This window comes from Amphiura filiformis, chromosome 18, assembly GCF_039555335.1.
Source record: "Amphiura filiformis chromosome 18, Afil_fr2py, whole genome shotgun sequence".
NCBI classification, from domain to species: Eukaryota; Metazoa; Echinodermata; class Ophiuroidea; order Amphilepidida; family Amphiuridae; genus Amphiura; species Amphiura filiformis.
Genome location: NC_092645.1, coordinates 2,639,365 through 2,656,489, shown reverse-complemented (window position 1 = coordinate 2,656,489; position 17,125 = coordinate 2,639,365). Strand labels below are relative to the sequence as shown.

The 17,125-nt window shown below is 38.1% G+C and overlaps 1 protein-coding gene across 1 annotated transcript in view; it reads left to right on the top strand.

The window, feature by feature from the left end:
- LOC140139744 (transforming growth factor-beta receptor-associated protein 1-like) overlaps positions 1–17,125 on the top strand; it is a 68,553-nt gene that overhangs the window by 9,868 nt on the left and 41,560 nt on the right. The window contains exons 6-17 of the mRNA XM_072161452.1: positions 380–436; positions 1,614–1,718; positions 2,378–2,512; positions 3,369–3,529; positions 3,845–3,977; positions 6,393–6,485; positions 7,210–7,314; positions 7,593–7,784; positions 8,894–9,087; positions 10,844–10,912; positions 13,324–13,396; positions 15,276–15,410. Of these exons, the coding sequence (XP_072017553.1) occupies positions 380–436; positions 1,614–1,718; positions 2,378–2,512; positions 3,369–3,529; positions 3,845–3,977; positions 6,393–6,485; positions 7,210–7,314; positions 7,593–7,784; positions 8,894–9,087; positions 10,844–10,912; positions 13,324–13,396; positions 15,276–15,410 (1,452 nt within the window). The remainder of the gene's footprint in view (positions 1–379; positions 437–1,613; positions 1,719–2,377; positions 2,513–3,368; positions 3,530–3,844; positions 3,978–6,392; positions 6,486–7,209; positions 7,315–7,592; positions 7,785–8,893; positions 9,088–10,843; positions 10,913–13,323; positions 13,397–15,275; positions 15,411–17,125) is intronic.

Sequence of the window (17,125 nt, the reverse complement as noted above, 5' to 3'; positions counted from 1 at the left end):
AGTAACACAATTTTTTAAAATCATGTTAATTTTTGCTGTAAGGAAAACAATGAGGAAACCATTTTGATCATGAAAATGTTTGAAAAATTTATCAGGATTTTCTACTAGTTTCAGGATATTTCACAAACTTTGAATCACACCCCTGAAAGATGTGTAACACATGTGTTAATTTCTTAAAGTCGGCATTGTTTATCAAAGTACTTGCAACATTTTCAGAGTGAATAACACTGCTACACATTCTACCGTTTTGGAATGATGATCAATGATATTTTAGACCAGGGGTGGGGGGAATCCCCCTTAGCTCAGGGTAACATAGATTTCAGGAAATTTACCAATACCTCTGTTGCATCTGTGTTATATTTTGTTATCATTATTACAGGTTACAGCCTTCTGTGTCAACCAGAATCCTTCTACAAGTAATCCATTTAGTATTGAGGTAAGGCTATAGTGTATGGGAACATTGAGTTATCCACTTTACTGTGGACCAAGTATTAAGCATCACTTCCTGTCTCTGGTGTCGCATTAGCCAAATGCAGTCTATATTAATTGCAGGGGCGTCGCTAGACCAATATGATTCGGGGGGTGTGTAGAACATGTTTTGCCGATGGAAATATTTTGTGAATTGTAGACCCAATTGTTTTTGTCCAGGATGGCGCTCAAGAATCTAAAAATTGGGGGGGTGGGGTAGGAGTCAAAAATTTTTCGTAGTAGCTAATATAACATTAACAATAGCTCTATTACGTAACAACAGCACAATTTCGTACCATATTATTATTTTATATGACTCTGCCAATCTGCCGACAATCACACATAGCTTTGCCATTTGCCGACAATCGCATGGTTTTGATGACAACAGTCAATTTTTCCAGACAAAATTGTGTATTGGGGGTGTCACACCCCATACCTCCCCTCTAGCGGCGGCCCTGATTAATTGAGAAATGGGTAAAAATACGGAGAACAGGGCTCAACACTATAAACCCTATCAGGCTTCCTCAAATAGATTTGTTGAAGCGCCACGTGAAATAATAAAAACCTGCAAAGCGCCACTCAATGGCTGCGAATTCGCGGGGGGAGTCAGTTTCCCCCCTCTGAAGCTATAAATTTGAGGTGTAAATGACGCCATTTGCAACATTTTGTACTATTTTGGCCTGTCTTTACAAGGATAATATGGGAATCGCATTGTTTTTTTTTTTGTTTTTTCAATCTAAACGGCGCCACTCGGGAAGCAACAGCGCGCCACATGTGGTGCGCGGGCCGCTATTTGCGGAGCCCTGGTCTAGATTTATGTTTGAACATTTTAAGGGGGTACTACACCTCTGGCCAATTTTGTGCCTATTTTTGCATTTTTCTCAAAAATTATAGCGCATTGGTGACAAGTAAGATATATGTATATTATAGGGGCAAGAACTACAACTACTGCACTGACAATTCAGCAACTCAAGGCAAGTAGTTATTGATTTATTGATCAAATATTGGTTTTCCCTCATTTTTGACTGTAACTCCACAACTGTTGTCTGTGCTGAAATAAAATTTCCAGTGTAGTAGTTGTAGTCCTTGCCCCTATAATATACATCTTACTTGTCACCAATGCGCTATAATTTTTGCTTTTTTAGATTGCAGTTGCAACAAGAAAACGTCTAGTGCAAGTATATTCTGTGACTGAAGACAAGATGGTGCCAATGAGAGATGTTACTATACCAGATATGCCAGTCAACTTGGTAAATACATAATATAAATTATTGTAGAATTCCTTCTCGTCTCCACACACTGGGTAGCACATGCATATATGTAATGAATGAATGAATGGCGTCTTGTGGTTCAGAGCTGGTGTCCCGTGTACAGGAAGAGTGAAACCCTGTTCACGTAAAGTGTCAGAGCTATTCAAAAAGAGAAGGGGGACCATCCCTGGTTCTGACCTGCAATCAATCCTAGGTTCCAGGATTATGTAGGTAAACTGCACGCAAAGCCTGTGCGACAATACTCAAATTAAGGTACAGCGCGTATATAGAAAGAAGAAGTATCCCTGTGTGTACCTCATGGATCAGGTGCAGGGCCCTTTAGTAATCTAAGTGTAATTTGTCAGTGTATTCTGTGGCTGAGGACAAGATAGTTACTCTGCCAGATATATGCCAGATAAAACGGTGCGAAAGAGAAATTTTGTCACACTAAATAATCCAGTCAGCTCAGCAATTATCGCACTACAGGAGTACACATTTTCATGTTACAAAAAAATTGATGTGGTAGAACTAGAAATGCTAGAAATTTTTTGATTGAGTAATGCAATGAATATGATTTAACAAAATTAGGTTGTTGCTTGACTAAAATTATTATTGCTTTCAAAAATGTGCGTAAATTTACTCTTTCTTTACCTTTATAGGAAATGGATGGTTCCTGCATATGTGTAGCCATGACAATGCAATATATTCTAGCCAATAAGAACACCGGTCAGTTGACAGAGCTGTTTCCATATGAATCGGAACAGTCGATTCCACTTGTCAAAAGGGTAGGACGGGTAAGTATTTGCGAGTGAAATTCACAATGTTAGACATGTCTTTGGATGTAAGCAAAACCAGGGAAAATGTAACATAACATCCAATGGGAATAACACAAAAGGTATAGTTAGAAAGCAGATGTTTTTTTAAAACAGACCTTTCAGTTTAAAGGGATAAAAAATACAGACCAGCCAATTATTTTGAGATGGCATGTGTTAAAATGTTTTTATGGAGTGCTGGACAGAAAAGGACAGGGAGATAATATTAAAAAATTAAATTAAGGAGACAAATGAGCAGATATTGAGGGAGAGAAGACAAGAAGTAGGTGAATATAGCCCGGATATATTATTTAGAAAGGTTCTTCAGCACAGCAACTTTGTGATTATCATGATTCATACCAATCAGAAACCCACTTCAGTATTTACGCTATGCAGTGCCAAATAAGCAGAATGCTGATGAAGGACCTTGCCAAAATATTACGAATAAGAGGGAATGGTGATCAGAGAGTGAGAGAAAATTAATAAAAGTCAACCACACTTGATGATTAGTTGTTTGGTTATCAAAAACATCCTTCACCCAATGGAATTTGGGGAGCTGCACAGATAATTGGTGGATGTATATAAGTGCGGATAAGTTTGCGCTGGATTTCACTGCAGAATGCTTAGTTGATGCGATCTGATTGTGATGATTCACCATGGCAGCGAAAGTTACAGCGCTTTGAATCCTCTGAGATCTGTGTAAAAAGGCGCCATATAAAAAACGAAATTCAGAGAATGAGAGAGATAGATGGGAAAGAGAAGCATTTTGCAATTAGAAAAGTACAAAAGATATGCACATTTTTCTTATCTTTTCACATCATTATTGTTAACCTTGCAGGAAGAGTTTCTCCTTAGCGGTCCTGGTGCTCTAGGTATGTTTGTCACATCGGCAGGTATATCACAGCGCCCTCCACTGAGGTGGTCAGAGAGCGTGTGCGGAGTCAGCTACATGTTTCCTTATATAGTAGCCCTAGATGATGAATTCCTCACAGTTCATAGGTAAGCCTTGTGGGATGGGATGATTTTAGAATGTCTTGATGGTTTTATTGTATAGTTTGTGAATTCTCATAGTCATATTATATTGTTGATATAATACATTTTGTAGCAAATATTGCATAATATGTGATTGATTTGCTTTTTGAGAGAAATATAGCAATGCTCATTAATTAAATCTTGGCTGGGTCATGTGAGGTAACACAACAATAATTGTTTTAGCCAAAGATACATTCCACGTAAACGTCTGTGTGTGCTCTAACAGATGAAACATTTGTTTTAGTTTCATTAATGTACCAATATACAATTTTATTGCTGCAGTGTATTGGACCAACAACAAAAACAGACCATTCCATTTCAAGGCGGGAGGATCCTGGGTGACTTTGAGGGGAAGATATTTGTTGCATCGAGTAAAGAGGTGTATGGATTAGTGCCGCTACCAGTTGATAAGCAGGTGAGAGGGGAGGATTCATTATTTTGAAAAGCTGAATTTTTACAAAGTAAACATATATGTGCATTTACTTTTCAAACAATATGAAAGTAAATATGTTGAATGTTTAGAATCTAGATACTCATATGTTTACTCTTTGTGTTTATGTGTTTACTTTGGTGTTTAGGTGTCCTATACCTTTACTGTGTAAATGAAAAATTAAACACCTTGCAGTGTTTCAAAAGTGTTACAGAAACCCTAAACACTTGGATTTATAGTGTACGTAATTAAACCAATTCTAACAAACTTAACATTCATGTCAACACGTTATTGCTTTGGTTTGTATACCTCATTAAGTCAATCTCCCCCCCCCCCCAAAAAAAAATTGAATCGTCACAGTTTTCAACATTTCAAAGATAATCCCTTGACGCTGCTTAACCCTTTTAAAGGTTTGTTTAATCTTTACATTGTTTATAATATCAGAGCTGTCTTTTTGTTATGTTGGTGTATATGAATCATGCGCAATCTTGTGCGAAAATCGTTGGGACACTTTTAATGTTTTGAAGATCAAATAACTGTGAATGGAACATGAGGCTGAAAATACATGATACGTTTCATAGCTCATGTTATGTACTTGCTTACTCCCTCCCCCCAGTGTTCGATTTACCACCTGCATACCTGCACCAGTGCATGTAACATTCCCTCTGTGCATGCAGCTTTTCACTACCTGCCTGCACACGTGCATGTACGATTTTAGCGCTAGCGATATGACAAGGCCAATATACAAAAGTAAGCAAGCAGTCAGTCCGATTGGGAAAAACCCAATCTATTTTTAGCGCAACATCTTCTGACTTCATTAGAAGGGCTGGCACAAATCGCACAATTGACAATTCCAGATACCCCTATCACGTGAGAACTGTCACTTTTTTCATTGACTTCCCTAGTCTTCTACACAGCCAGTTTGCATCGGTCTGATACTCGTCCATCCTAACGAACATTCGCGATAGCCACATACAGTCTGGTCCAAGACTATGACTTCCCTTAGAGGGGCTAGCGTAATGTGACATCATATGCCACCAATTCCCGATACTCTCGCACATGAAGAAGAGTGTCATTTTCATTTCATTGAAAAAAAAAGAACCGGAATTTAAACCGTGGGAAATATTTGTCTACGTACGGAAATAATCATAATAATGTCCAGCAAAAAAGGAAATAACTCAAAAAAACACTTGCATCATTCTGGAAATCGTGCACCTCGTCGGCGACTAGTTCTAGAACAGATGAAGCCACAGCATCCAGTGTTTTGGCTGAGAAATCAGTGAGTGAAGGGGCGAGTGATCGGCATAAAAATGACACTGACAGGGGAGCCGGAAATAGTATTACAAGCTTAACTGACAATGATCGTGATTCAATGTGATTTTATGTTTGCTTTAATTTTGGTGCATGCACACTTTTTGCTGTGCATGTAGAAATTTTGGGCTACATGCACCAGTGCAGGTAGGAAAAAAATTGTAAATCGGACACTGCTCCCCGGTTGAATAAAGGGAGGGGGAATGTGTGAAATAAACAAAGTGTCCTAAGCTTTTTGTGTGCTGCAGGTGTAAAATCAAACAGTAAAATTATGAATAAAATACTAAATTGACATTTAGAATTTCACACATTTTCATCACTATCTCATTGAACTTTAACTGGCAACTGCAAATATGCTGCAGTATAATTGATCCTAATCAGACTGGTTATGTGTCAGTTGCAAAAGAATATTGAATATTGATGAATTCCATGCGTGTGAAAGCAGAAAGTATAGGAAACTATTTAGGATTGAGTACAAGTAAGACGGCCTGAGAATTCAACTTGACATCCATTACTTGGGATTATAATCGGATATTATCCAAATTTCTGTCTAGTTCTCAAGATTAGGGGATGGTCATATGTGACATGATCAAGGGTTAGGGTAATGAGTCACGTGTCAGCAATTTTCAGTTAGACGTTTTTTACATCATTTTCTGGCAGTTTACGATTGCTACCTTTTGATGCATAACCCCATCAAAATCGGACATCTGGTTACCGAGTTATGGGCAATTTATCAATGGCTGAAAACAATATAAAACAAAAGAATCTTTTTGCCAATATCTCAAAAACAATGTTAACGACATCCGACTCATTCCTCTTGATCATGTCACATATTAACAGGCAAGGGACTAACTGTATACATTGTTATTTTTGCATACTGTATTTTTTTTTGGATTCTTGGAAATTGTGTGAGTTGTTTATTTTACAGAATTTATATAAGTGTAAATAACTTGATATAAAAACTGTACTTTCGCGTCTGCACGTCTACTCATGAAATTTGTGAAAATAACAGCGTACACAGTATATAATCAGATCCGATGGTTACGGTAATCATATATTGTGTTTGGCTTTATGTTGCCCAGGTGGAAGCTTTACTGGCTGGCTGATAAGAGGGTAGAAGAAGCACTCACATTAGCCAAGAACTTCAGAAAAGTAGGAACAACCAAAGAACAGTTTACAAGGGTAAGTTGATCCAACTTATAGCAAAAATATTAATTCTCGATCATGAGAGCCAACTTGGGTATGCACAGTTATTTGCGTCCAGCGTACTACATAAAGACCGGCGCTTCGGCTCAAACACAGCTTTTGAGAATTGACCAATCACACGGTATTTGCTAGCAAGGTCAAGGTTCGGTCATGCAGGTCGCGCGATCGTGTTATTCTATGAAAAGTGCGCTGGCGCTTGAAGGTACACCCTCATGATATTTTGGCTCTAGTTAAAAGTAGTATGTATTCTAGGTGCATGTTGCTGTCACCTAGGAAACTATGAATGTCACAGCACCTTCATATCCAAAAGATTGTGAGATGGCCGCGTGGTCCAAGGTGCTGCACTATCAGCTGGGAGAATATGATTTGCGAGAGTTTGGGCTATGAGGTACAGCATGAATATAGTGATGAAGATATCACACCATATTCACTCAGTCAACAACTAAATTATATGCTCCACTGATTAACTCCTGAGTGACAATACCAAAATCTAAAACTTTTTATATACTAGTATATATGGGAGCATGCTTTTTCCTAACTTTGGAAGTCTCTGCCAATGAATTTATGTAAAGCTCATTCACTGGACACTGTTGAAACACTCTTGAAATGGCTCTATATAGTATAGAGATTGCCACCATGCAAATTCTTTGTTGGTTGATTTACCAATAAAGTAGCCTAATGGTTCTTTTCCTTTCTACAGATGCTGCTGCGTATCCAACAACAATCTGGATTTATAGAATTATCAGAGTTTCATTACAACGAAGCTGGCCAGCTCTTTAGAGATGGACAATTAGATGTCAGGGAGGTAAGTAGTATATGGCCAATTTGATAAAAAATACAAAATCAAAATGAAAAAGTTATTCGTGCAAGTGCTTAAAATAGTAAAATAAAATTTCTCATAAAGTCCAATGCAAAATGTCACTCCAGGTCTGGAAGCAAGGGTTATAGATGGAGCAATATTCAGCAATCCAGACTTACAGAATATCAGATATTAATCACATGTAGGTGATGTGTTTAATATTTAATTTGAAGAGTGAATCCCAACATGTTATTAATTTTACACTTTTTCATTCTCCTCAACAGCTGATCAGTTTGTTTCCCAATCTCTTGCCGTCAACGTCAAACTTCACCCGCTCCATTCCACCGCTTCATCAGTTTGCTGACATCTCACAGGTCTACCGTGGGGACGTGGCGCGGCTCTCGGAGTGCAAGAAATTCTTGGTGCAATACTTAGAACAGATTAGAGATACAGATTTAAGTTTAGGTAACAGAGCGGTAAGTGAAAGGCTCTATATATTAGACATTGGGTGGGTTTTGCTGACATCTCGCAGGTATACCGTGGGGATGTGGCACGGCTCTCGGAGTGCAAGAAATTCTTGGTGCAATACTTGGAACAGATTAGAGATACAGATTTAAGTTTAGGTAACAGAGCGGTAAGTGAAAGGCTCTATATATTAGACATTGGGTGGGTTTTGCTGACATCTCACAGGTCTACCACAGGGATGTGGCATGGCTCTCCAACTTCTTAAAAGAATGAACTTGTAGTGTATAAAGAGTGTGTTTACATAGATTGTAGATAGGTTCAGCTTATGCACAATGTGTCCCATAAAAAGGTTACATGTAGAAAATGAACCGCATTTTGTGATGGTACAACAAAACACTGTCATTTTTTTTTTATTATTTATTCACCCGTCTTGTAATTGTCTGCCTAGTTTCAACTACGTGTCATAAAAGCAAATTAACTTAAATAAGCAAAATATCGTACATTGAAAGTTAAACACATCTTTGTTTTCCATTTATTTATAAAGCTGTATATGAGACGGGGGTTGGGTTCCACTAGCATGAATTGTAAGCCCAAACCCATCATAAATCCTTGGTTGGATTTAAAAAGTCAGTAAAGTAGAGGTGGCTACATCAGCATGAAAAGTTAATTTAGTAATTGGTTCCAAGTAGAGTTTCTTCCACTGATTCGGAGACATGCCGCTAAATAAGGCCTATAGGATTTACAAGTGTGACATGATCTAATCCAATCAGAACAAGTCAGCAATATTGAAATGCAGAGCTAGATATTGACATAAATGTGACTCAATCTGGGTCATGGGGGCCAAAGGCTGCAAATTGAGATCAAGATAAAAATATGGAGTAAAAAACAATAAATTACATAAGAAAATGCAAATCACAAAACTTTATAAGTTTAGAAACAAGTATGTTAGACCTTTGTTGGTGTTTTTAGTATATGATAGCCCTATGTTTGTATATAAGGTAATAATTATAATAACTCAATTTTCAAAAATGCCTCCTTTGGCCTCCATGGACTGGAGCAGATGGTGTCACAAACGATATATTTTGGATTCAAGTTGACATAATTATATTTGCCATTTCAGGAAATAGACACATCACTCATGAAGTTGTATGCTGAATCCAATCCTGAAGCTTTAATAGAACTAGTATCAGAAGAGAACTGGTGCTTATTGAGTGATGGCATAGAGACATTGGATAGACATCAGAAATACCATGCATTAGGATTGCTGTATAGATATCATACAGACAACGATAAGGCTCTACAACTCTGGGCTAGGTAAGCAATCGCACACAGAAAAATAATTGCAATAGTCTATTCCATTTGAAATCCATACACCTATGGAAGACATGACCTAAATTTTCTACACAGGGTGTGCGAATTTCAAATGGGGTTACCAGAATGGGTGACTCCATTTGAAATCTATACCCCTTATGTGGAATATTAAGGTTATGTCAGATTATATATGGGGTGTTTCTGCTGCTGTCTCTGGTTGGCTGATTATGGTTCCCGGCTTCTCTCCCTACATGATGTTTTTATGGTGTACTTGTGTGTGGGTCCACTGTGATCAACAATTCCTGTAAAATTTTGGCTAGCTCACCATAAATCTGTATATTCCCTGTAATTACTTGACCAAGTCTATAGAGACGGCAAAACAATAGAGTACCGAAGTGTGACGTCATAAAATTTTCTTTTTTTGCATTTCAACATTTTCATGACCATATTTCAGTAGAACATGATGAAAAACATCCACAGTCCAAATTTGGTGGGAATCGGATCATGAGAGCCCGAGATATGGTCGCATGAATACTATACCTAATTAGCCCCCAAATTAGCCCCATTGAAATCAGTGTAAATTGGCCTGGTTCATAACTGTTTGGAACCAGGCCAATTTACACTGATTCAATAGAACTAATTAGGTATTCATCTTGGTCATGCGCTGAAATGCAAAAAAGTTTTCTGTGATGTCATCACTTCGGTACTCTATTAAGGTACCTGTTCTTTTTACCCCTTTATATTCTCTTAATTAGAGCCAGCAATAAATAGCTGCATCTTTTAGCTCAGGTTTAAGATTTCATTTGTTGAAATTAGTCAAGAAATAAAGGCAGAGTGATCCAAAATGCTAAGGAAGATGCAAATTCAAAAGTTGCAGATTGCTCCATTGGATGCTCACTTGATTTGTACTCAAAGAGTCCTCAAACAAGAGAAGTCCATATTACCAGTGACAGTGATGGCAACGCCGCGCCTTAGGCGCACAATTGGGTTACTTGGCGATCACTTGCTGCTACTCAAAAAAAAGCATGCCGCTACTTGCCTAAAATTGGGCTACTTTTGGGACTACAGTAATTTGAGGTATTTTCCTTTCAATTTAGCCGATTTATAAAGGTTTTGAGTCTTTGAATATCCAAATTGCAATTACAATGGGTTTTGTGACCATTTATTGATCGGTCAGTATAGTAACTTCCCAGCAGAGGTAGCGCTAGAACTAAACACTCCAGTGTTTGGTGAGTCGAGTTTGAGTCGAGTTTGGTGAGTCCGAGTTGCATAAATGCAGCATAAATAGTATGTCTGCAATAGCGCTAGATTGAAAAACTGGGGGTCTGCAGGGACCCCTGAACTTGCAGAAAATTTAAAAACAGGGGGTCCGAACTCTATTTTGGTGGGTCCGGGACCCCAAAAAGCAACCTAGCGCTACCCCTGCTTCCCAGTAAGTACCGGAAGTTTGAAAGTCAAGTGTTTTTCCGCCCAATTGGGTGCTTTGTTGGAAGCTTAAAAATTGGGCTACTTGAGAATCCTTTACGGCGGCCTGGCGAGTCAATGTGCCGCGCCTTGACGCTGAAAAGTTTTGGCAACACTGCCCAGTGATGTGTAGAAGAGCTGGCAGGGAGTGATTTCAATTTAACAGCATTGAGTTTAAAAAATTGCAGGTGAACTCCACGTCACTCACATGAAGAAGTTTAATGAGAACTTGAGGTGAATGTATGAATATTGGATATTTTGTGTTTTAAACGTATTTAATATTATTATCTTGCAGGATAGTGGATGGTGAGCTGAAGGATGACAGCTTCCCAGGTCTTGACTTTGTAGTTGACTTCCTTGCCAGGTATGTCATAAGCAACAACAATAAGTATATAGAAATCAAAATTAGACTTGTACACTACGTATGAATATCTATCATTATAACAAATGTCCCAAAGCTGCCGCTGCCATGCGTATTTGTTTTGTGGTACATATTTTGTCTTGGAGAAATTGGCCAGTTTAATTTTTGATTTTCCTTTTATCTTTATGTTATTTTTTTACACAAAAATAGTGGTTAAGTTTTAAGCCTCTCTCACTTGTTTTTACAGAGTTTGAGTCATGGTAAAAAAAAAGAAGAAAAAGCGTATTGGATTTTAAAGTCTTTGCAAACCGTAAGACCGTTTGGCCATAAGATAAATTGGGACTAGATGATGCAAGTTACTACCTATTCCAGAAATATACAGCACTAATTTTTGGGATTAAAAATATTATCCTTTTAGTTATGTGAAAAAGTTCAATTTGATGACCACTCTCTGGCTAGTAAGGTTTGACGATTGATTCGACTTCTATGGACCATTTAGAAAAAAATTAGCCACCATGTCCCTCGCGAAAATCCCGGCATTTTTTGCTAGAGGCCAAAATCCAAAATGGCCGCCGCCCCCATTTTGAAAATTTAAGTTTTGAACCAGAGCACCTATAATCATGCACAAAGACACTTTTTCGGATATGTCGAGTACAAGGATTCCGATTCTGACATTAGTTTGACATTAAGGCATCATTTTCACCCAGACATCCAAGATGGTGGCCGGCACCATCTTGAAAAATTTAGTTTTGAACAAGAGGACCTAAAATTGTGTACAAAGACACTTTTTTGAATAAGTCGACCACAAGGATTTCAAATTTGACATTACTTTGACATTACGAACTCATATTTACCCAGAAATCCAAGATGGTGGCCGCGGTGCCATCTTGAAAAAATAAGTTTTGAACCAGATTACCTAAAATCGTGTACAAAGACACTTTTTCTGGTTTGTCGACCCCAAGAAATCCGAATCTGACATTAATTTGACGTTACAACATAATTTTTGCCCAGAAATCCAAGATGGCCCCCATTTGGTAGAGCGTAAATGTGATTTTTGAATGAGAGCAGAAGCATAAGTGTGTCATTTCCGCCTTATCTGGGGTTCATGTCTCTTATATGGGGTCTGCTTTATCGGCGGTCTACGTCCCTTATCTGGGGTTACGGCGCATTATCTGGGGTTTAGATGCCTTATCTGGGTTTAGACTGCGATATGCTAAGGTTAAGGCATCTTAGCCACAGGTAAGGAACGTAAACCCAGGATAAGGCTGTCTAAACCACAGGTAAGGCGCCTTTTCCCTAGATACGGGATGTAAACCCAAGATAAGGCAGTTTAAACCCCATATAAGGGACATGAACCCCAGATAAGGCGGAAATGACACACTTATGCTTCTGCTCTCATTCAAAAATCACATTTACGCTCTACCAAATAGGAGCCATCAAGATGGCGCCGGCGGCCACCATCTTGGATTTCTGGGTAAATATGAGTTTGTAATGTCAAAGTAATGTCAAATTTGAAATCCTTGTGGTCGACTTATCCAAAAAAAGTGTCTTTGTACACGATTTTAGGTCCTCTTGTTCAAAACTAAATTTTTCAAGATGGTGCCGCCACCATCTTGGATTTCTGGGTGAAAATGATGCCGTAATGTCAAACTAATGTCAGAATCGGAATCCTTGTACTCGACATATCCGAAAAAGTGTCTTTGTGCATGATTATAGGTGCTCTGGTTCAAAACTTTAATTTTCAAAATGGTGGCGGTGGCCATTTTGGATTTTGGCCTATAGCGAAAAAAATGCCGGGATTTTCGCGAGGACATGGTGGCTATTTTTTTCTAAATGGTCCATAGAAGTCTAATCAATCATCAAACCTTACTAGCCAGAGAGTGGTCACCAAATTGAACTTTTTCACCTATGTAGTTAGTTTTAACTGGCAATGAAAGTCAAATTTTAATATTTGGCAAATTTTTGGAAATATAGCTGTGTTTAGTTTTTGTTCTGAACAGTTTGGGATGGGAAGGGAATAGTCGGGGTTAACACCCTACTCCATTTGAAACTGACTGAGATACATGTACAAGTACATGGCCATCTGTACACAGGATCAATGGCATAATGTCTCTTCCGAAGGACGGATTACTTTCATGATTCATTCTAAATTATGCCATGGGGAGAACAGAAGTCTGAAGTTAATCTACAGATGTTCCAATTAATTTTAGACCACCCCCCCCCAAGTCAATTTGCCAGCAAATCTCCATGGCTTGGAATTGAACCCTAGACATTAGGCACCAAAAGCAAGTATGTACTCTTACCATTAGGCCATGCTCTCCCTGTCTGGTAGACTTCAAAATGTTCACAGTGAGTGGATTAAAAATATGAATTAAATAATAATAATTATTTTCTTTGATTGCATACCAATGCAGGTTAACAGACCACGAGTTGGTGTGGAGATACGTAGACTGGGCCTTACAGAAAGATCCTGAAATGGGTGTCAGAGTAAGTATCATGCAATATTTTGTCGGCTGCATTACATAGTGACGGATGTTAAACCAGCGGATGATTTAAGCACTTCCCAACATTCCACTATGTTACTTGCGGTTAGCATAGCTGTGTGAGCGAACATGACACCACTACTCGCCCACTGCATATAGACGTACTGCACGTGCATGGTTTAATTTGAATTTTACAGTTATATTTACATAAAAAACGCTGTGAAGATGCTAGTCGATTTCACATTTTATGTTATCTACAGAAGGTGTGAATTATCCTTTAAACACACATCACTTTTGTTCTGAAATCGACCAAGTAAAACAAGTAATAATGACACACCCACAATTCTAAAACAACATGTTTTGCACAGAGTTCAATGGGATTTGAAAAGTAAAGTGGCAGTTGAAACTCTAGTGATAACACTTTTGCAGTGCATGATGGGGCTTCCTTAAATCATCCTCTGGGGTATTATATAGTGGTGGATGTTGATGGCAAATTTATCAAAAAATGGGCATTGAGAAAACACTGAGTAGGTACATTGTATTGTGCATAGATTATAAACTTGCCATTAATGTTCAGCAATTCATGTGTCTATTAAAAGTAGACCATTGAAAGATATTGTCAAAATGTAGTAATATCGTACATCTTATATATGTAATAGATTGCCAAAGTTATCCGTCACTATGTCTTGCGCGATTTTTTTGAGAACTCAACATCCGTCACTATGGATTTTACCGTAAAGGGCAGATCTGTCACTATGTAATACACCCGATGATATGTGTCTTAGCTAGAAAAAGGGAATAGATGCTTTTGAGATGAATTGTATGGGAAGCTCCTCCATGTCCACTTCACATACTACCAACAGACTGCATGTAGAAGGTACTGTTGATTCAAGTTCATACATGAAATTGAATACCTGAGTGGAATGGCCCAACTCCATCAAACTGTTTTTGAGATATTAAGAAAAAACTTAATATTTGGAAAAGCTTTATAGACAGAATGTTTTCATCTTCAGGGGACCTTTAGTACATGAACATACAGTACGGTATTACATACATTCAAAATCATATATGATGTTTTCATGGCAGCGGTACAGGTCTTAATCTGAGCTGGAGTTGGGCCCTTCTTCCACTAATATACTGCAAGTGCCAGTTCCGTAAGCAGATGTGTTATAAATAGTTACAGAAATTTGGAAATTATCCATTAATTTCACAAGTAGAAGCATGTAATATGTTTGCAAGAGAGTTTATTGTGTGAAAAGCACATTTCATGAATGAACAAAATTCCTCTTTAACCCAATACTTGTGGAAGAAGGGCCAAATTCCATGGAGTTGGGCCTTTCTTCCATGAATACCATGATTATGTGTATGTGGAAGATTATTTAGAGACCGGATTTTGGCTCATCTTTCACACACAAGGAAGAACAGTCTGCTGGCAATAGAATGCTGGGTCTAACTCATTTTTGTGAAAAATTGGAGTTGGGCCCTTCTTCCACTCAGGTATTCAATTCAACATAATTAAATCCTGGGAAAGAATGTTACTGTTGAACCAAACCTTCTTGTCATATAATAATGAGTTTTGGTTGATGTATGGCATTTATTAGTTTTTGGTTTTTTTCTTAGTTCCCGATTCATTGCATATGCCACACTGATTCATTTGTGAAATGCATCAAGTCAGAAGATAGCACAGGTGTTTGAAGTGGGAGCAACAAGTGTTTTCATGTTTTCATAATCTTCATTCACTCATAATGATGGGTGTTCGTTACCCGGGGAAATGAAGTCCTCCGACGAGATGGACGAAATATTAGTAAGTAAAAACTTACTGGTTTTGTCAAGCCAAAAAAAAACCAAAAAACCCCATTTGATCTCCTTTTGTGTTTTTTCAGATTTTCACGGACCGATCGGATGAGGAACCTATTAGTGAACGTATGCGTCCGGATACCATCATAGACTACCTGCATGCCTACCCTAAAGCTGTCATTAGGTACCTGGAATATCTAGTGTTCAGCAAGAGGTTAGAGGTAAGTGAATGATAAATCTACCTGTATGCATCCGGACAGTGTCCGAAATAAGGAAAATATGGAGGTTGTCCCTAGGACAACTAAAGCATGAATTCTGCTTGTCCTCAAAACATTTTGGTTATCCCCAAAATATATGTCATGTTTTTGAGTGCAAAGAATCCAAATAGTGGTTGTCCAGAGGATAAGTACTTAGATCAATATGGTTGTCCCCAGTGATTTTGGACAAGAGGATAAGTGCTTATTTCGAACACTGCATCCGGATACAATCATAGATTACCTGCATGATTACTCTAAAGTCGTCATTAGGTACCTACAACCTTCCTTAGCGAAAAATGTTGCCACACCTGAGCGTTAATTGGCCAAAATCCTTCCCCGCTCCCCTATTGCAATGTTGATTTGGACAAAATCGTCATAATTTCTACATTACAGTCTCCCAACATTGGAAAATGGGGGTGGGGAAGGGGCGAATGTAAGCTGAATGTGCATTTGCAACTATTATGCAAAACAATACAGAACTATCACATATTTAGCTTCGATTGCGTGCTTTTAACACCAGAACATGCTGGTGTGGCAACAAAAACAAAATTCTAGAATACCCAGTATTCAACAAGAAGTTCTACCTGAGTGAATCAACCTATAGATATAGTGATAATACCCATTGGAAATGAATAATTATGGTAATGATCTTGTGGATAGATTTGAAAGAGCTACTTGGACAATTTGTAGCGTATCTGCCAAAATAATGGTGTATTTGTTGTGGGTGCTACAATCCTTGTGTGCTGTCTTTGCACAGTTATGTCGTGTGGGTGGGCGTGTGTGGGTATTTATTGTGTATGAGGACACACCTAAAAATAGCATGATAACTAACTGATGAAGGAGTCCCACTGTTCTCTTTCCTACCAATGTATTATGAACAACTTAATATAAATGTATAAAAACATGTCTTGTTAGCCAACTGGTGTAAAATCTGGTCTCTGTTGGATAGTAAATATTTTGTGTGGATTTACGGTTTGGCAGTTAACTTAGGGTGTGTGTGGTACTTGGTTAGTATATAGCAAAAAGGCTTGTAGGCTTGTTTGCAAATTGTTACAATTAGGAGTGTGTGTGGGAGTGTCTGTCATGATGGGTGGGTCTGTCAGGATGTCTATATGCAATGGGAGAAAGCTATTTATACTTACATTGTACCGTACATTAATATCAAAATGCAACAGTCACTGATTGTAAACGATAACATTTATTACACACGCAGGAAAAATATGGAAAGTGATGGACTGGGGTCCAATTGGCCATTTTCTGTCCAGGTCTACACTTTGAGAATTTGACCGTAGGATTTGTTATTTTTGACATTCTCTATCGTGTTATAGAGGATATGCAGGTCCAATATTTTGAGCAAAAAAGCAAACTAAAACAGTACCAACTGACCAGCAGGGAAACTTTGAAAGGATCTTAAAAAGATTCAAGTAGTGTACATAACCAAGGAAAATAAATGTTAAAAACTGTTTAATATGTACAACAACATCCAAAATTTAGGGTTAAAAGACAAAACAACCGACGTTTAGGAGCATAAAAACATCCCTTTTGCAAGGTTAAAACAAGTAGCACTAGTAGCTAGCACTGCAAGAGATTAAATGAGAAAGACAGCAAAAGAAAGTGACAAGCATAGAATGAAAAGAAATTAGAATGATAATAAGAACATACAAGGGAAAAATCAATCA